This window comes from Nicotiana sylvestris, chromosome 12 (genome assembly GCF_000393655.2).
Source record: "Nicotiana sylvestris chromosome 12, ASM39365v2, whole genome shotgun sequence".
Taxonomy (NCBI): Eukaryota; Viridiplantae; Streptophyta; class Magnoliopsida; order Solanales; family Solanaceae; genus Nicotiana; species Nicotiana sylvestris.
The window spans coordinates 75,811,701-75,832,616 of record NC_091068.1 but is presented as its reverse complement, the minus strand read 5'-3'; the positions used below and the strand labels follow the sequence as shown (position 1 = coordinate 75,832,616).

Sequence of the window (20,916 nt, the reverse complement as noted above, 5' to 3'; positions counted from 1 at the left end):
TTTGTTTTCATATAAGTTATATAAACCCACTTCGCCCATAGTAGATCCTTCTTTGTAACCAATTGCCATAGTAATTTTTCCACTGATGAAATATTCAAGATCCTACAGCTTTTGATATTCAGGCTCCTATACATCTTTGGCACACAAATCTTATCCCAAGCTACGAATAACAACAACAACAATAACATTCCAGTATAGTTCCACAAGTGGGGTTTGGAGAGGGTAATATGTACGCAGACCTTACCCCTATCCTGGAGGTAGAGAGGTTGTTTCCGAATAGACCATCAACACAAGAAGATGAAGTGCGACAATAAAATAGTAACAACAACATAATTAGAAAGATAATACCAGCGATCCAAAAATCAAAAAATATCCCAAGCTACGAATGCTATCTATATTTATCAGGTGAACCTCCCTCCCCCACTACACACAAATACTCTCTGCACTTCCTATCCACTTTTTTTTAGAATACTTTGAGGTAATATTGTACGACTGTCATAAGTTATAAAATGAAAAAATAACAATAATAACGACCTGAAGCCTCCCAACATAGGATAGTTGCAAAGAATAAGCAACACTTATTCTAGTAATTATCTTCACAACAAGTTGATAACACTCTATTTTTGCTCCATTTCTTAGAGGATAGATGCCACGACCCGGATTTCTCACCATCGGAAGTTGTGATGGCGCCTACTATTGAAAGCTAGGCAAGCCAATCGTTACAATTATTTAACCCTTTTCATTTTTTAATCCCTTAGCAATTAAAGCGGAAGAATGAAATGTAATACTTTAAAATAATACCGATACAAATCCATAAATAAAACTTACCCAGAACTGGTGTCACAATCTCACAGACTGTCTAGGAATGCTACAAATAGGGGTCTGAAAGATAATACAAAGTTGTTTTTGAAATACATAAAAGAAACAGTATGGAAAGATAGAAGGAGACGCCAAGGCCTGCGGATGCCTGCATGACTGCCTCGGGTCGCCTGATAGACTGAAGGCACCAACCTCACTGTGGTCCAAAAGCTGCAGCAGCGGGATCTGCACACAGTGCAGAGTGTAGTATCAGTACAACCGACCCCATGTGTTGTTAAGTGTCTAACCTAACCTCGGCGAAGTAGTGGCGAGGTTAGGATAAGACTACCAAATAAATCTGTACAGTTATATCATATACAACATATAATAATGACAGAAACTAGCAGTTAAAGATGGGAAGAGGGAACATGTTGCAGGGAACATCATGTACAAACAAAATCTCATTAAAGAAGTGAAAGGAATACAAAATTCATCTGTAAGCAAGAATAAGGAAATCAAAGACAAGTGCACGACATCAGCCTTAGTGCTTTTACTCTCGTCCTCACCATAAGAATCAATATAATCGGCACGGCATCACCCTTCGTTCTTTTACCTCACATAATCATCACATGGAATTATCCTTTGTGCATTATCACTCATATAATGGCACGACATTTTTACATTGTGCGACACGGCATCACCCTTCGTGCTTTTACCTCACAATATCGGTACGACATCACCCTTTGTGCATTAACACTCTCAAAATCATGCACGACATCACCCTTCGTGCTTTACACTCTTCCTTACCCAAGCAACAATCACAAAGTAATTTGGGCAAGGGAATCAATAATATCACAATAAAATCCCCGCAAGGGAACATTAGCATAACAACAATATCCTGGCAAGGGAAACAATATCACGAGCAATAACTTCCCGGTAAGGGAGACAATATCATAAACATCTTCTCTTTCCATAATTACTTCACAACTCAATTCTCAACTTGAGCCAACGCTCTACAATGCTCAATTACCAATAATACTTCCACAAGCCTTGTTCAACAATAGAAATCATCATATAAAGCATGAACAATACGAAACGGAGTCACATTAATCATAGTATAAGACTCACGGGCATACTTGACACCGACGTATAGATACTCATCACCATACCTATACGTCGTACTCAACAATTAACACATAGCAAATAAGACACAACTCCTAATCCCTAAAGCTAAGTTTAGACCAAACACTTACCTCAATGCCACGAACACAATTCAAGCCTCAACTATCCCTTTACCTCTTGTTTCCACCACCAATTCATTTGTATCTAGCCATAATTTACTTAACAATATCAATAAATGCTAAATGAATCAATTCTAATGCATGAAAATAGGTTTTCTAATGTTTTCCCAAAAAGTAAAATATCGACCCCAGGCCCACATAGTCAAACCCCAAGGTTCGAACAAAAACCCGATTATCCATTCACCTACGAACTCAAATATATAATTTTTTTTTAATTGGACCTCAAATCAAGGTCCAAATCCCCAAAATTTGAAAATCCTAAGTTATACCCAAAACACCTAATTTCCCCCACGAAAACCCTTGATTTTGAATTGAAATCATATGAAAAGATGTTATAGATTAAAGAAAATAAGTTAGAAATGACTTACAATTGATTTGGAGAAGAAATTTTCTTTAGAAAATCGCCCAAGAGAGCTTAGAGTTTGAGAGAGTTTGAAAAATGAAGAAAAATGCGTCTAAGTCCAAATTAACTGATCGCAGATGTCACAATTACAACCAGGGTTCACAGTAGCGAACCCCTTCATGACCTTTTGTCTTCGCAAATGCGAAGAATTTATCGCATTTATGACCATGGGAAAATCCTATCACCTTCGCAATTACGAAGGAAGCATCGCATTTGCGATTAGGAGAGCTTCACAATTCCCACCCAGTGTTCGCATTTTCCACAAAGGGGGAGCCCAGACTTTGTTTGCATTTGCGACACTGGGGTTGCATTTACCAAGCCTGTCCACCTCGCAATTGCGAAGCCTAATCTCACAATTGCGAGATCAGAGGCCTGGGCAAAAATACTAGATACCAGCTGATGGGTTTTCAATGTCTTGGCCTTATGCTTCTTATGTTTTGATGATCTAATAAACTTGTTGTAAAGAACCAGACAGAGAACCTGGCCCACATGGTATACATCTCAACTGACCTGGTCGAAGTCTGAAAATCAGCAAATGAATGAACGACCACATGGAGGAAACTAGACAGGTACCTGGTGACTTGGTCCCTCAGGGTCCTTCGACACAAGCTTAAGTCAGTGAATGTACGCAACCATTAAAAAGAGAAACACAACAAGGACCCGGTCCCTTAGGGTTTTCTGACAAAGGTACAAGTCAAATGTATAACTGGAATGTAGTAGCAGAAAGTGACCATCTAGCAACTGTTACAGAAGAGGAACACAACTAGGACCTGGTCCATTGGTGTGTTCTGACAGAAGTACAAGTCGACTATCGAGCTGGAACGCAACTGCACAGAAGTGGCTGTGCAGACAGTACAACAGTCACTTCTCATTAGGAATAAGCATGCACCAAGAATTGACATTAGTATCTATTGTGATATCTTTTGTGATAAAACAACCTGGTGCAAGACACACCATTCTTCATGCATTTAGTGATATTCTCTCAAGTATAACAATGTTCACCTCACATTGAAGTCACTGGTGTGTCAAGAACAAGAAAACAACTCCATTAAGGATCGGTTTCTTAACGAGTTTATGTACATATGTAGTTGAGTTGTAATCTTGTTATTTGTTCATCATTGTATTTCCTAGTTTACTTTTTTAGAATCTTTGTCTTAGGAACAAACCAAAAAATTCGTAAACTTTCGAGTTTATGTTGTGACTAGGAATAGTCATAAGTTTAACGCCTTTGTAACTAGGATAGTTATAAAGTGACTTGTGGTGGGTGCATCACAAGTTAGTTGAAGTCTTTGCAATAGGATTTTTGCAAAGTGGCTTGTAATAGGGAGATTGCAAGTTAGTGAAGTTAAAAGCCTACAAGAGTAGGTCGTGGTTTTTTGATCCCTTTGTGTGGGATTTTTCCACATAAATTGTCTTCTTTACTTTCAGTTTTTATAGCATTCTCAGCATCATCTCATATAGGACCAGGTACTCTATAGTTTGGTGGACTCAATAAACTAACAATTGGTATCAGAACAGGTTCTTTCTAAAAGGTTAACACCTAGAAAGGATCTCAATGGCTGCTCCACCCAACTTTGAGGAAAAAGAATCAACCTACAGAACTTCCAGATTCATTGGTTAGTGCTATGGCTGGTGGAAGACCCGCATGCATGATTTTATGATGGCAGAAGACTCAGAACTATGGGAAATTATTTGTGATGGTCCATATGTCCCCATGAAGAAGCTTGAAGAAACAGGACCAATGGTGCTGAAAGGTAGAAAAGAGTACAGCGACATTGACAGAAAAACTATAGAAAAGAACTATCGTGCTAAGTGATGTATGGCATAAGAGCTGATGAATACAATAGAGTCTCAGCTTGTGACACTGCCAAAGAAATATGGAAAGTGTTGCAAACTACACACGAAGGAACTACTTAGGTCAAACAGTCCAAGATCAACATGCTCACCACGGAATATGAGCTCTTTAGGATGTAGGATGATGAGTCTATACAAGATATGCACACCAGATTCACCTCCATCATAAATGAGCTTCATTCACTTGGATATATCATTCCCAGAAACAAGCTTATAAGAAAATTCCTCAGTGTTCTATCTGGTTCTTGGGAAAGTAAGGTAAATGCCATCACTGAAGCTAAGGATCTACAAACTCTGACCATGGATGAGTTGATTAGTAATCGGAAGACATATGAGATGAAGGGAAAGAAAGATAGTGAAAGAAGAGATCCCAAGAAGGAAAAGAACCTGGTACTCAAAGCTGAAAGCAGTGAATCGATGAAGATAGTGACATGGCCTATCTTACTAAGAGATTTCAAAAGATGGTTCGAAGAAATGGTGGTATACTAAAGTAGGGTAGTTCAAGTAAAGCAAGGAACAACGATCTCTATCACAGATGTGGAAAGTCAGGGAATTTCATCAAAGACTATCCACTCACAAAACAGGAGCAATACAAGCAAAATCCTGACAAACCAGCAAAAAGGATCCTGGTTCCAGACAAACGATTCAATCGAAAAAAGTGCTGCTGACAATATTGTTAAGCAGGCTCTTGCTGCTTGGGAAGACTCCTTTAGTGAATTCGAAAGGGAACCAGATGTAGAAAACATTTCCACGATGGCACTGGAAACTGAAGCAACGAAGTATGATTCACCGTTCGCGCTGATGGCTTAGTCTGATGATGATGAAGAAGATAAAGATGATAAGGTAAACTTCAGGGATGTTCAGAGAAATCTGAAATCCTATTCTTCTAAGAAGCTAAGGTTGTTAGATAATGTCCTAATTGATGCCTATTATAGCCTTGTGAATGATAAGGAGATCCTGACCATAGAACTAAGAGATACCGAACAATCTAGAGATAATCTGATGGTTTGTGTAGTGGGCCTAAATGGGACTATAGCTAATCTTGAAAAAGAAAAGGAAGCCTTGAGTGAAAGAATAACTAGTGTGAAAAATAAGAGAGACGACCTGATGGTAGTAGTTGTTGATCTAAAAGAAACAATAGAAGGTCTTAGCAATGAAAAACACACCTTAGAAGGAAAAATTACAACTACTGAAGAAGAGAGGGATGACCTTTTAGTGATATGCACCGATCAAGAGGAAACCATTGAGGGACTCAATAGAGAACATAGGAATGTGAGTCTTGGGAAAGGGAAGGAAGTAGCTACTAAGACACACATCTTGATTGAAAAGGAATTAACTGTTGTGAAAACCAGTCTATGTAGTGAACTCGAGAAGAATCAGCAACTTCAAGCTGAGCTGGAGAAAGTAAGAATTGATCTTGAGAAATCTCTGAAGTGGAGCCGGTTCTCAAGTGTTGTCACTTCCATGTATCTTAACAATAGTCGGAACAGGCAGGGCATTGGGTTCCAAAGGGAGAAACTCCTTACAACTCTCAAAGCAAGTATGTCACTGTACCTGATAACTGGCTATGTACCTATTGTGGAAATAATGGGCATTTTAATGAAATTGCCTGGCCAGAGTTCAGTCTGCTCAGAAAAACAAAGTGTTTACTGATAAAGTGACTACTAACAAAGGACCAGGTACCACTCGTAAAAAGCGGATGTTTCCTGTATGGACTAGGAAAGCCCTCATTCATCCTTTGAATCATAACAAGGGATTGTTGACACCCCCTTTTTCCCTCCTAAAAGAAGGCGAAATCGGGTTTACGACATTATGGGCAAAACAACTCTTATTCCCTTTTGAGGAATCGGGTTATGAAATTTGAAGAGTCGCCACCTAATGATTATAGTGCATTAGGACACTTTAAAGAAAAGAAGAAGATTTTTTGGGAGAAAACCAGAGTTCGGGTAAGGGCTTGAGATTATCTCGAGGGGAAGGTGTTAGACACCCCTCAAGATCCACTAGTGTGGTTCCCGGCCGTACTTAGCTGTGACTTTAAGAAGAGTAGAAGTAACAGACAATGTTTGCACATAAGAAATATAAACAAGTTGACAATTTTGAAAGAAGAAATACACAAGTGATTTTTTTTTGAAAAAAGAAAGCTTAGTTTGAGGAAAACATTAATTTAAATGAAGGAAAAGCAAAGAAAAGGGTCCTAGGTTTAACTATAATATGGATCACTTCGGTGCAATACCCAGCAATCATTCTCACACGAGATATTAGCGCACCGGTCATCATCTTCATATTCTACCCTTCCCACCCCGTAGAGGTTATTTTAAGCGTGTGTATTGGTCACGAGTGCTTAGTGCGTGCTATTACCCGTCCCGTCCTATAGGTCCTAGAGGGTATTTAGGACCGCTATTCCTATGACGTGAGGACTAGGTTGAACCCTTAGGTTTAAAGGTCAAAACACTAGGCGACATGCAAAAACAAATAGGACTTCATGTAAGGAATCATATAAAGGTATGTAAAAGGCTCAAATATCCCTCCACAGATGGACACATGATTAGCACGTCTCAATCACATTTAAGGTCTAAGGAAATAAGAGTTAAAAGCTGGAATGTGCGAAAATATGTTAAGACAAGAGTTGAAGAGTTTAAACAGAATTTGCAAAAGGAGTTGGACGCACACTTTCTGAACTTGAGAAAAGGCAGGAGATACGTAACAATTTAGAAATCGGAGAAAGCATTTTAAACATACTCAAAAATATATGATAAGGCATAGCAGGTATAGTATTTTGTTATGAAAATAATTTCAGACAAAAGAGGTAGGAAAACTTTTAGCACAGATGTAAAAACATTCAGAAGTGTAAAGCTGAGAGCATATAAGTATATTAGTTTTTGAACTATAGTTTTGGAAAATTACAGAAGACATAGTGTCCTGATGAGTTTTAGGAGAAAAACAGTAACACAATTCTGGAAAAGGTAACTAAATAGAAAGTATTTGCACAGATATGATTATTTAGAAAATAGGACAGGAGTTTAGTAAGAACCAAGCGGATCTCAGAGAAGGGAAGCAAATTCGGACAATCTAAAGATGTTGAATGGTTTAAACATGATAAGACAGTTAATCGATTTTATCCGGCCTAAGGCTTGCCTAGGCGCTGTTTAATCAAAAAAGAAAGTGGACGTGCATACTTATTTTCCAGTTTTAAAAGAAGCCTGTTAACCAGACTTATGTCTGTTAAACGAAATTAGTGAAGTATTCAACAGTTGCAAATACAGCCCTACATACATGATATCTAATGCACACAAAGGTCCTAAAGCATGATATCTAAATGTAATGGAAGCATTATTGATTATTAACTCATTGTGGTTATAAAGTAAATAACAAGCTGATAGTAAGAGAGCTTAAAAACAGGACCTCTAGTTGTATGAGATGTATGCCCCTAGAAATGGTTTCTATTGCACAAGTAGGTAAGTAAAATCCTATAGACATGTTCTCTACCCATTACTTAAAGCTAAGCATGCACAATCCCACCCAATTGCACTATAAACCCCATTGTTCATTACAAGTTATTACAGACCAATGTGATTAAATTACAGTAGTGAAGAGTAAAAATAAGAAGTTAATCTATAGGGAGCCTTTAGCCAGGCCTAAATAATCCTCACTTCTTTCGAGTTTCACAGCCTTTACCAAGGTTTGGGTACGGCAAAGCTCCCTAAGGGTCCATTGGGACCCTTGGCCAATACCAGGTACCCAAAATAAATTAACAAGACAAGTGCAAGTGTGGAATTACCAGCCTTGTGCATCAAAGTTCAGTGGGTACTCAAGGTACCCAAAGCAATGCTTACACTAAGGGGGTAGAACCTAAGTTCTAGAAGTAGTGAGACTGTGATAGAATTTGAAGAAGTTGAGTTGAAAACAATTGCAAGAGGATTCACATGAAAACAGTTTTGAGAGAAAAGTAATCACTTGAGTTTGAAAACAGTTAATGTGGAACCAGTTTTGAAAGCAAAGAGTCACACAACACTCAGGGAACACCAACAGGGGCAGGGGGAAAGGGAACAAATAACTCACAAGCAAGAACAAAGTTACATATACACAGAACATCAAGATAAGCACTTCAGAACTTAAACAATCAAGCAGGTTCCACACAAAGGGGTCAGGGGCTTAACAACATTAGATTGACAGACTCACATATCAAGAAGAGGTTCAGGGTCACTTAATAGCTAAAGGGTCCTGAATAACATGCTAATAATGTTCTGGGTTAGGGAGGTAAGGAGAAACATGCAGGAAACAAGCATAGGCATGCCAGACTATATTAATCAGCACAGAGGCATGCTAATTGCAGTAAGAACAACAAAACCATAAGTAGAAACATACAAGCAACAAAAGGAAGTGTAACACAAATATAAACATATTGCTTTTGGGGCTGTAAATCAAATAGGAGACATACCAGTTGAAGGTAAAGTAATGCAGGGTAGTGGTGAGTTATAATATGCAAGATGGTGAGCAACAGTTTGCAAGGAGTGAGCAACAATATGCAGAGAGTGTGCAGAGAGAGAGCAGCAGTATAGAGAAGCAGCAACAATAGCAAGAGTGAGCAGCAATAGCAGAAGTGAGCAGCAGTATAATGGAACAGTGAAATAGTCTAAAACTCAGCCTGAGTTTCAAACTAGTGGAGCAACCAGTAGTCACAAGAGGAGAGAGATTGTGTGAAACAAAGAGAGAGTACTGAATATTTTTGTGTAAGAGAGAGTTTAGAAAATAATTCTCTCCCCTGTGTGAGAAAGGAATAGTAGTACTTATAGGTTTTTTTGAAAACAATAGAGAACAGGGTAGTAAGTGTATAATTATAGAAACAGTACCAAATTGAATCAATCACATGACTTAATTCAATTAAATCAGGGATTCATGATTCGAATGGGAGTACAGGTTATCAAGTAAGGAAAAGAATCAGTAAGATGACTGATTATATCATAGTAAGAAGTAGTATGCAATAAGTATGCAATAAGGGCTAGATACACAATGCTTCAAACAAGGAAAGTATATGCTGAATACTTAAAAAAAGATGTTTAAGTGCACAAATATGGTAAAAATATAAATCAACTCTGAAAATCAGTCAAAGAATCGCGGACAAGACCAAAATTAGAGGGAATCAGTACCATGTATAGAAGGCAACTCACAAGTAAGGAAACAATTTGAAAAATCAATGTAACACTTAAAGGAAACACATACAAATCAAGGATTCAAAGAGATGCTCGGAATTAACAGAATATTCAGTAAAGAGAAGCATTTAAACTTATTTAAACACAATAGTCACAAAGCTAAGAACCCTAAGTAAGGAATCATATAAACAGTGGAGAGTCGGAACCCTAGTAAAGATTTAAAGCGTGGAACTTGGACTAACTCGGAAACAAACAAACTCATAACATGGCACAAACATAGGTATATTCACATAATACACAAAAGAAATAGAAGGCATGGTGATTTTGAAAGGGGGTCGGAAACCCTAGTTTTGAAAAGAGGAACAAGAACGTTTAAAAACTTGAACTAATCGAAGATATCGAGTAATAAGTAGTGTAGAACTCAAAGAATAAACTAGAAATCATTTAAAAAGACGTAGTTTAAGAGATTTAGGCAAAAATTAGGGTTTGCAATAAAATCAGTGAGATGAGGAACCTGGCCGTGAAACTTGTTAACAACGACATTTAAAGAATCATCGGACCAAAACCCACTGGAGAAAGTCCGGAGATAAGCCAAGCGAGGTTCCAGGGACCGCCTTTCATGGTGGATGTCTCTAGGGCTTCAAGGCTCAAAGAGAAGCAACGAGACGAGGTTTCATGGCGGCTAGAGGTCGAGAGAAGTTAGAATGGAGTTGGCCGGAGAGGCGACGAAGTCCATCAGAGAAGAAAGAGAGAACCAGAAGGTTCTAGAGAGAAGGGAGAGCAAACTTCAGCATAGAGAGAGACCGGTCTTTTGCAAAATGAGGGTAAAGGGAAGGGGGGTCGTTTGATTTATTTTAGGCAAATTAATCTGGGTCGTTGATCTCGTTTGATCAACGGCTCAGATCAAAACAAAGCTGGACCGGGTATCCAAATGGGGTGTGGGTCGGGTCGCAATTGAAATTGGGTCGAATTGGGGTGTAATTTGGGTTGTAATTGAAATGCAACTGGGGCTAGGTTTTAAATAGCCACTTTTCCCCTTTCTATTTTATAAAAATAGTAATAATGATTTTAAAAGCAAATTAAAAATACTAGGTAGCCAAATATTATATAAATATTAGTTTAAAAATATTGTAGCAAATTTTATTGTTAATGCTATTAATTACAAAATAGGCTATAATTACAATTATATGCAATTTAGCTTTAAAAATGACAAATAAATTGGTAAAAACATGCAAAAATCACCTTAATTATATTTTGGTGTAATATGAGAATGAAATAAGTTATTCATCAAAAATAATAATTTTTGAGAATAGTTATTGGATTTTGTGGTATTAAAATAGGCAGTAAATTGGTTTACAAATCACAAAAAATACCAAAACTCTTGGGTGTGCTTATATATGCACATATATGCTATTTTGAAAATATTTTGGGTATAAAATACATAGGAAAAAATTGGGTATCAACAGCTGCCCCTCTTTACCCGAAGAGGATGAAAGAGCTGTCGGGTAAAGACAAGATGGCCAATTTTGACCGGAAACGGTGATTGAAAAAGAACTTTGGCCGCGCTTTGGTTTCTGAGCTGCCTACATATCCCTGGTTTCACAGGAATCAGGCCACATGTAGTTCAGGAACTATTGACGGAATGTGTCAATGGAGATTTGAAAAGACGGACGCGATGGTCAGATTTAAAAGGTGTTTGGAGTCGAATAGATTGCGGAGAACCGGAGCGGGATCACTTCTGCTGAGACGGTCATTCGCTAGCGGTGTACCTGTAGATGAGCAGATACGCATATTGTGCATAATTTAAACATGATGCAAATTTCCGTTGGACCATGAATGCTGTCTTTGGACGGTTAGGATGACGTCCTCAGACTATGATCTCCTGGGCCATGAAGAGCATAAAATAAAGATTCGCAGGCCATGTAATGGTGTTCTCGGGCTATGCAGATGGTGCCTCCGAACTATGATGCCTTTGAATAAGTTGGCGATTTTTCAGCCCATGAGAAGGTGACAATCTTTCAGCCGAATGAATGCAAAGAGTGGCCATTTTCAGACAAGGCGTGAATTTGAATGCAGGTGGCTATATTTCAGCTGAAGCGAGAATTTAAATAAAGTGGCGATATTTCAGCCATGCAGGATGGAGACAGAGCTTAGTCTCGAAAGGTAGATAGATAGCCTTATGCAGGATGGAGGTAGAGCTTAACCTCGAAAGGCAGAGAATAGCCTTATGCAAAATATAGATAGAGACAGAGCTTAGTCTCGGAAGGCAGATAGATAGCCTTATGCAATATGGAGGTAGAGCTTAACCTCGAAAGGCAGAGAATAGCCTTATGCAATATGGATGGAGACAGAGCTTAGTCTCAGAAGGCAGATAGATAGCCTTATGCAATATGGAGGTAGAGCTTAACCTCGAAAGGCAGAGAGTAGCCTTATGCAATATGGATGGAGACAGAGCTTAGTCTCGGAAGGCAGATAGATAGCCTTATGCAATATGGAGGTAGAGCTTAACCTCGAAAGGCAGAGAGTAGCCTTATACAAAATGCAGATGGAGACAGAGCTTAGTCTCGAAAGGCAGATAAATAGCCTTATGCAATATGGAGGTAGAGCTTAACCTCGAAAGGCAGAGAGAAGCCTTATGCAAAATGCAGATGGAGACAGAACTTAGTCTCGAAAGGCAGATAAGTAGCCTTATGCAGGATGGAGGTAGAGCTTAACCTCGGAAGACATAAAAGTAGCCTTATGCAAAATGCGGATGGAGACAGAGCTTAGTCTCGAAAGGCAGAAAGTAGCCTTATGCAGTGCAGGAATGTAAAGGAGCAAATAGTAGTAATTTTCTTAGCTGATAGGCGGTTGCGATATCATGATTGCTAGGGAATGTTGGGTGTAGATAGTAGACCTTTGTGAGTTGAGTGATTGTTTCGAGGGTTTCGACTTTGAAGAGTGAATGCGTTTTGCATTGTGATCTGAGTTCCTGCATCCAAAGAAAAATCGTGAGTTCTGTAGAGGGGGAAGGTTAGTTCGTATCCCTTGGCTCCTGACGTTACGTATCATTGGGGTAGCATTGCTGAACGACGGTGATGCAAATGATGTTTATGCATGATTCAGTAAATGTAATGTAAGTATATATATTTTGAAAAAAATGATTTTATTTTGGATGAACCAACAACTGCAACGTGGTTCAAGACACGACAACCTTGCTAGCTCCGAAATTTTAAGGGTCCTCCTTAAAATCCTACCCCAGTTCACTGGGCTGGCGCTGCTGACGGCTGTGCTAAATAACTGAAAGCGGGTCGATTCCAGAATTTTGAGGGTCCTCCTCAAATTTCTGCCCCAGTTCCAATAGCGGGGAAAATGGAATTTTTATTAAAATGTGACCGAACACATAGGGATGCCTACGTATCCCCTCTTAAACGGGAATCGGGTCAGGCGTAGTTCAAATTACATCATAAAGAAAAGCATACGATCAAATATAGTATCTCTTTACTGCGTCTGAGTTGATCGACTTCGGCCAGACTTCTCCATCCATTTCTGCAAGAATAAGGGCTCCTCCGGTTAGAACTCGATGAACCATGTATGGACCCTGCCAATTGGGGGAGAATTTCCCTTTGGCTTCGTCTTGATGTGGAAATATCTTCTTCAACACCAGTTGTCCTGGTGTAAACTTCCTTGGTTTAACTCTCTTGTTGAAGGCTCTGGACATTCTGTTCTGGTATAACTGACCATGACAGACTGCATTCATCCTCTTTCCATCTATGAGGGCTAACTGCTCGTAGCGACCTTTTACCCATTCTACGTCATCTAACTCGGCTTCTTGTATGATCCTTAATGAGGGAATTTCTACCTCAGCGGGAATGACCGCCTCTGTACCATAAACCAGTATGTAGGGAGTTGCCCCGGTTGATGTGCGGACTATGGTACAATAACCCAATAAGGCGAATGACAACTTCTCTTGCCATTGTTTGTGCCTCTCGATCATCTTCCTTAGTATCTTCTTGATGTTTTTGTTGGCCACTTCTACGGCTCCATTCATCTGCGGTCTATAAGACGTAGAGTTCTTGTGTCTAATCTTGAAAGTCTCACACATTGTTTTCATCAGGTCGCTGTTAAGATTGGAACCGTTGTCGGTGATGATTGACTCTGGAATTCCGAACCGACAAACAATACGGTCGCGGACGAAATCTGCTACCACCTTCTTGGTAACTGCTTTGTATGATGCTGCTTCAACCCATTTAGTAAAATAATCAATTGCTACCAAGATGAACCTGTGCCCGTTTGACGCAGCAGGCTCGATTGGACCGATAACATCCATTCCCCAAGCAGCGAACGACCATGGTGAGCTTGTTGCATTAAGCTCGTTTGGAGGCACTTTTATCATATTTGCATGTATCTGACAGCGATGGCACTTTCGGACATACTGGATGCAGTCTGTTTCCATAGTAATCCATAAATATCCTGCTCGGAGTATCTTCTATGCTAAAACAAAACCATTCATGTGCGGTCCGCAGGTCCCTGAATGTACTTCCTCCAATAACTTGGTTGTTTCCCTCGCATCGACACACCTTAGTAAACCCAAATCAGGAGTTCTCCTGTACAGGATTCCTCCGCTGTGAAAGAAATTACTGGATAGTCTCCGAAGCGTGCATTTCTGGATAGCATTGGCAAGCTCTGGATATTCTCCTATGGTCAAATACTCTTTGATGTCGTGGAACCATGGTTTCCCGTCGGCATCTTCCTCAACCTGAGCACAATAAGCTGGTTGGTCATGAATATTGACCTGGACGGGGTCAATGAAATTTGTATCTGGATGTTGAATCATAGATGACAAAGTGGCAAGTGCATCGGCGAACTCATTCTGTACCCTGGGAATATGCTGGAATTCCGTCTTTCTGAACCTCTTTCTCAATTCCTGTATGTGATGCAGATAAAGGAGTATCTTGGGATTCTTGGTTGCCCATTCTTCTCAAACCTGATGTATGAGTAGGTCCGAGTCTCCGATTACTAGTAACTCCTGAATGTTCATATCAATGGCCAGTTTAATCCCTAGAATGCAGGTTTCATATTCGGCCATGTTGTTGGTGCATGGGAACCTGAGCTTGGCGGATACCGGGTAATGCTGACCGGTTTCTGATACCAGGACTACTCCTATGCCAACTCCTTTGAAATTTGCAGCTCCGTCGAAAAACAACCTCCAACCATCATAGGATTCTGCAATATCTTCTCCTATGAAAGATACCTCTTCATCGGGAAAATACATTTTTAAGGGCTCGTATTCTCCGTCTATGGGATTCTTGGCGAGATGGTCCGCCAAGGCTTGCCCTTTGATTGCTTTCTGGGTTACGTAAACAATGTCGAATTCACTTAGCAGGATCTGCCACTTGGCGAGCTTGCCGGTGGGCATGGGCTTCTGGAAGATATACTTCAGAGGGTCCATTCTGGATATGAGATAAGTAGTGTAAGCACATAAGTAATGCCTCAACTTCTGCGCGACCCAAGTCAGAGCACAGCAAGTGCGTTCTAAAAGAGAATATCGGGCCTCGCACGGTGTGAACTTCTTACTGCGATAGTAGATGACTTGCTCTTTTCTCCCTGTTTCATCATGTTGCCCCAAAACACAACCAAATGCTCCATCCAACACTGCGAGATAGAGCAAGAGGGGTCTCCCTGGTTCAGGCGGAACCAAGACTGGCAGCGTAGACAAGTATTCCTTGATTCTGTCAAAAGCCTTTTGACATTCATCAGTCCATTTGGTGGCGGCATCCTTCTTCAGCATTTTGAAGATGGGTTCAAAAATGACAGTAGATTGAGCTATGAATCGGTTGATATAGTTGAGACTTCCCAGGAAACTCATCACGTCCTTCTTGTTCTTTGGCAGCAGCAATTCTTAGATAGTTTTGACCTTTGATGGATCCAATTCTATTCCTCGATGACTCACGATGAAACCCAATAAATTCCCAGCAGGAACCCCGAATGCACACTTGGCGGGATTCAGTTTCAAATTGTACCTTCTCAACCTGTTGAAGAACTTTCGCAAGTCTTCCATATGATCTGCAGCTTTCCTGGATTTGATGATGATGTCATCCATATACACCTCGATCTCTTTGTGTATCATGTCATGAAAAATGGTAGTCATGGCTCTCATGTAGGTAGCACCAGCATTTTTCAATCCAAACGGCATCATTCTATAATAGTACATCCCCCATGGAGTGATAAATGTCGTTTTCTTTGCATCTTCTTCATCCATACATATCTGATGGTACCCAGCGAAACAATCAACGAATGACTGCAGCTCATGCTTGGCGCAGTTGTCGATCAAGATGTGTATCTTCGGCAAAGGAAAGTTGTCTTTGGGACTGGCCCGGTTGAGATCCCGGTAGTCGATACAGACTCTAACCTTCCCATCCTTCTTTGGTACCGGCACGATGTTGGCTAACCATGTCGGATATTCTACCACCCTGAGAACCCTGGCTTTGACTTGCTTAGTAACCTCTTCTTTAATCTTCAAACTCATGTCTGGTTTGAACTTCCTGAGCTTCTGCTTTACCGGTGGACATGTAGGATCTGTTGGCAACTTATGAGCCATAATGGATGTGCTGAGGCCAGTCATATCGTCATAAGACCATGCAAAGATATCCTCATACTCTTTTAGGAACTCTGTGTACTTCTTTTCTGATGGCGACAAATGTGCACTGATACGTATTTCCTTGACATTCTCAGTATCACCCAAATTAACGACTTCGGTCTCATCTAGATTAGACTTAGGCCTATTCTAAAAGTTTTCGACCTCTCTGACAACCTTTTTTAGTATATCATCCTCTTCTGAATCTATATCTGTTTGTTGCATTGCCTCATTGCAAGTTACAGTCGTCGGTTCATCATCAAGATATGTAATGGTAATGATATGTAAAACAAAGTAAATGATAGAGAAGAGTAATAAGAGTGCAATATATAATGAATTTGAAATTCTTTGATTGAAATTCATAATCGTTCGAGACATCAGAGCTCTTTTGGAAAGTAAAGACAATGCAGAAAGGAAAATCAACTAAGAAAATAAAGATGCGATGCATGATGCTCGTTCAGCCTTGCTACCCTGAAGATGTCCGGGCACTAGTGGTCCTGACCGACCAATTGGTGAGGCATTCCCCTCGGTTCACGACTTGAATGGAAGGGCCTTCCTCCCCTTCCTCCTTGAAGATAACACAACAATCCATATCATCTTCCAGAAACAGGTTCTTTATTGCTGCTAGTGCCTCGTCTTCCTCTGATTCGTACAAGGTGTCGGTTGGTTGAAAAGTCTGCTCCAACTAAGGTATAGGGTGCTCCAGTGGATAGTATGGTCCGCGCCATGGAGGTGACCAATGGGTGAACTCCTCCCAAGTTTACTCATACCCTAGGCCAAAAGTGGTACCGTGCTTCTTCAGCTTGATAGGTTTGGTGATACCCTGCAGGTTCTTGCCAAGTCCTTTTCCGGGTTCATACCCGCTCGAATTCAGGATGCTTTCGATCTTGCTATCCCACCACTTGTCTTTGTCTACAGCATTGACCCGCTCGATGTGGTGGTACGTTTCTCCTCCTATCCTTCTTCTGCCTCCGATCATCGGAATGGTTTGGCGACTGTATATAGGGTTGCTACCGTCTCCATGAATGATTACTTCCTGATGATTCCATTCAAATTTTATAGCTTGATACAAAGTTGATGCTACCGCCCCAGCAGCGTGGATCCAGGGTCGTCCCAGCAACAAATTGTAGGATGTTGGTACGTTAATGAATTGGAACTCGACATCAAACCAGGTGGGTACCATCTGTAGGCATAGGCTAATTTCTCCAATGGTGGACCTCTGAGATCCATCAAAAGCTTTGACACTGATAGCCCCATCTTTGACATCGTGCAATCCTTTACCCAATGTCCTGAGGGTTATCAATGGACAAATGTTGAGGCTGGATCCCCCGTCGACCAAGATTCTGGTGATGAAATGATCTTCGCATTGCAAAGTGATATGCAACGCCTTGTTGTGACTAAGCCCTTCTGGTGGCAACTCATCCTCGTGGAAGGTGATCTTGTGGCTTTCCAACACCTGTCCCACCATATTCGCCATTTCGCCTCCTGTTATGTTGCTGGGAACATAAGCTTTACTTAGTATCTTCATTAAGGAATTTTTATGTGTCTCAGAGCTTTGTAGAAGAGCCAAGATAGAAATTTGTGTCGGTGTTTTGTTCAGTTGTTCAACGACTAAGTACTCCTTGGCTTGTATCTTTCTCCAAAGGTCATCGGGCCCAGTTTCGAAAGGACGTCTAGAGGCTTGCTTGCTGGACTCGGCTAAATGTTCTGGGGTGTATACCCTGCCTGTTCTAGTCATGCCCTGTGCGGCGACCGCTTTTCTGGTATGTGTCTTCCCTTTCCTTCTAGCCTCAGCTGTGTAATCCCAAGGTATGGCTTTCGACTTGAATGGGGTCATGTCTGTCATGGAAACCGGAATGGACACCCTTGGAGGTAACACATCAACTTCAAACGGTGCGGGTGCCTTTGGAATCCCAAACTCAACCTCAATCGGTTTTGGCACCTTTGCAGGCGGTGCTTCAAACTCGAGTGGCACAGACACATTTACCACATCTTCCTTAGAAGGCTGAATTTTAACAACAATGGGATTAAGGGTAACCACCGGCTTCTGAGGTTCATCACCTTCAGCTATCAACCTGATTGACCCTTTGGGGTCCCAATCGTCTTTAATCTCAATCATATGGATGCTCCTGCCCTTGTGGTCAGGCAGGGGGTTGTTGCGGACATTAGGAGCGGGCTCCTTTGCTATAATGATCTTGTTGTCAATTAGGTTCTGAATCTTGTCTTTCAACGAGCGACACTCGTCGATGGTATGGCCCTTCATCCCGGAATGGTATGTGCAAGTCTTGTTTGGGTTGATCCATTGGGAAGTATTTTCTGGAGTTACGGCTGGAATAGGGGTAACGTAACCTGCTGCTTTGAGTTTTTCATATAATTGGTCAATTGGCTCAGCTATGGTGGTATATTGTCTGGGAGGTTTACGGTCGAAGTTTAGTCTAGGTCGGGGAAAGTTTTGGCGGGTAGGAGGTGATGGGTAGTAAGAAGGTTGGGAGTTGTATGCTTGGTATACGGGTGCGGGTTGAGAATATCTAGGTGAAGTGGGTTGATACGTAGGTGGTGGATGTGATTGGTAAGCATGTGGTGGAATTTGGTAAGTGGGTGATGGTGCTTGGTAGCTTAGGGTAGGTTGATATGTGAGTGAAGCTGAGGGATATGTTTGGTACTTCATAGGGGAATTGTTCCTTTGCGCAACCATTACGGAATTTACATCCTTTTTCTTCGACGAGCCACCAGACTGTAAAGCCTTGTTGGTAGCTTGCAATGCCTCGAGGTTAGTGACCATACCATTTTTTATGCCTTCTTCAATCCTTTCTCCCAACTTGATGATGTCGGAGAACTTTTCTCCCTCTATTAGCATCAGCCTCTCGTAGTATTGCGGATCCTGAGCACGGACGAAAAACCTATTCATTTGTTCTTCCTCCAAGGCCGGTCTGACCTTAGCAGCTTCTGACCTCCAACAAGTAGCATATTCGTGAAAGGTCTTTGTGGGCTTCTTCTTGAGATTTTGGATATAGAACACGTCTGGTGCGTTCTCAGTGTTGAACCTAAACCGGTCCATAAAGTCAGACGCCATGTTCAGCCAACTAGTCCATTTCTTTGCATCCTGGCTAATATACCATGATAAAGCATCGCCCTTCAAACTACTCATGAACAGCTTCATGCGGATTTTCTCGTCTCTTCCGACTCCTACCAGCTTATCACAATACATTCTGAGATGGACCCTGAGATCACCTGTACTGTCGAACATTTCGAACTTGCGAGGTTTGTACCCCTCCGGGAGTTCGACATCTGGCTGAACACAAAGATCTTCATAGTTCAAACCTTCCACACTTTTGCTATCTTTGACACCCTGGACCCGGTTGGTTAACCTCTTGAGCTCAGCAGCTAAATTCTGAATGAGAGAGTCTTTGCTGTCTGATTCAGGTGTATCTGAGATAGGCTGGGCATGGTGAGGTACAGTATCCACAAAGATGGGAGCGTTCTGGTCGTTTGTGGTGTTTTGGGGTTCGGGAATGAGCAGTGGATTGTTGTTGCAGGTGTTGCAGGCTTGGGTATGAGCGGGTTGTGCTGGTGGTGGTGTAGTATGGTTCTAGTTGTTGGCATCAGTAGTGGCAAGAGTGATTGACAGACTTGCCAGGTTTCGAACTTGTTCCAATTCTTCCCGAAATCTTAGCAAAGTTTGCTCGAGATGAGCAGCAGTTTCCTTAGTGATTGAAGCGTTCTGAGAGGTTTCCTCGATTTCCTTTCTAGCACTGGTATCTCCCATTTTGCCTTTGTTCCTGTTTCTGGTAGGACGCGGAGGGGAAGGAGGTGGAGGGCCCTTGGATCTTGTTGAGTATGCTGATGGGGCCAAAATGCACGAACTAACCTTTGGGGAGGGGAATAAAAATAAAGAAAAACAAAAAAGGTAACAAGTTAGTGCGGTTTGTGAGAAGAAAATGTTGTAATATTTAAACACATTGTGCAAGAATATAAATCGCGTCCTAATTTGGGTGCCTCGTTGTGCCTGAGGTAGGCCTAGCAACAAATTAACTTGGAGAACTTATAATGCTAAATGCCTCATTTTATTGATAAAAATAAGATGAATCCCAAAACAATACTAAAATAGCGAAAAGTAAAAATGTCGCTAATGGCTATTGGCCTTATTACATTAAAAGCGAAAAGAAAGACTCCTAACTACTTGGCCCCAGAAGGACCTTCTTCAGGTTGAATGTTCTCGCTGATCAAGTCCTCCAACTCGCGCAAATTTTCCAGTAAAAATGCTATCGCCAGCCGTTCTCCTTTGCCTTCCACAACATTTTGACAGTCGATGACTCTTTTCCTCACTTTCCCTTCCAATTCCAGCAAGTTGTACTCCAGGTATTCTATCTTTTCACTAGCCTTGGTGACTCTCTCCTTCCACTCGTTGATTTGGTTGCTCGATGGGAGGTTTCTCCACCAAGTCTGCAAGAGTGAAGGTATGTTTACCATACCGAAGTCAGAAACTTTGTCATTCATTTTCTGCAAAACAAAAGGGTTAAGACCTCACCCCCACCGGACTCGACTATTTAATACCAATAATCAGCATAAAAAGCATTTAGTTCTCCAAATAAATGCACAGAACATGTAGGTATCCGTTTGGGTTTCAGGGAAACCCGATGGACTTTGGACAAGGCTATCTTAATGAGTCATTATGCGGACAACATAACTGACTCTGCTAGGTTTGACCATGATGCATGAACAGTTTCAAGGGAATATGGTTTCTACTTTTGAAGTGCTAGACAAGGTACCCTTGAGCGGACAACTCAAGAAGGA

The 20,916-nt window shown here is 41.0% G+C and overlaps 2 protein-coding genes across 2 annotated transcripts; one reads left to right on the top strand and one right to left on the bottom strand.

The window, feature by feature from the left end:
* Positions 1 to 4,497: 4,497 nt before the first annotated feature.
* LOC138883235 (uncharacterized) lies at positions 4,498 to 6,009 on the top strand. The gene is made up of 3 exons (XM_070163905.1): positions 4,498 to 4,820; positions 4,941 to 5,135; positions 5,292 to 6,009. The coding sequence occupies exons 1-3, from the start codon at positions 4,498 to 4,500 to the stop codon at positions 6,007 to 6,009; spliced, it is 1,236 nt and encodes a 411-aa protein (XP_070020006.1).
* A 10,873-nt stretch (positions 6,010 to 16,882) lies between these two features.
* Positions 16,883 to 19,888, bottom strand: LOC138883234 (uncharacterized). Its single transcript, XM_070163904.1, has 2 exons — positions 19,753 to 19,888; positions 16,883 to 19,551 (listed from the first exon to the last, which is right to left on the bottom strand). Exons 1-2 carry the CDS (start codon positions 19,886 to 19,888, stop codon positions 16,883 to 16,885), a joined length of 2,805 nt encoding a protein of 934 aa, XP_070020005.1.
* Between the last annotated feature and the right edge of the window lie 1,028 nt (positions 19,889 to 20,916).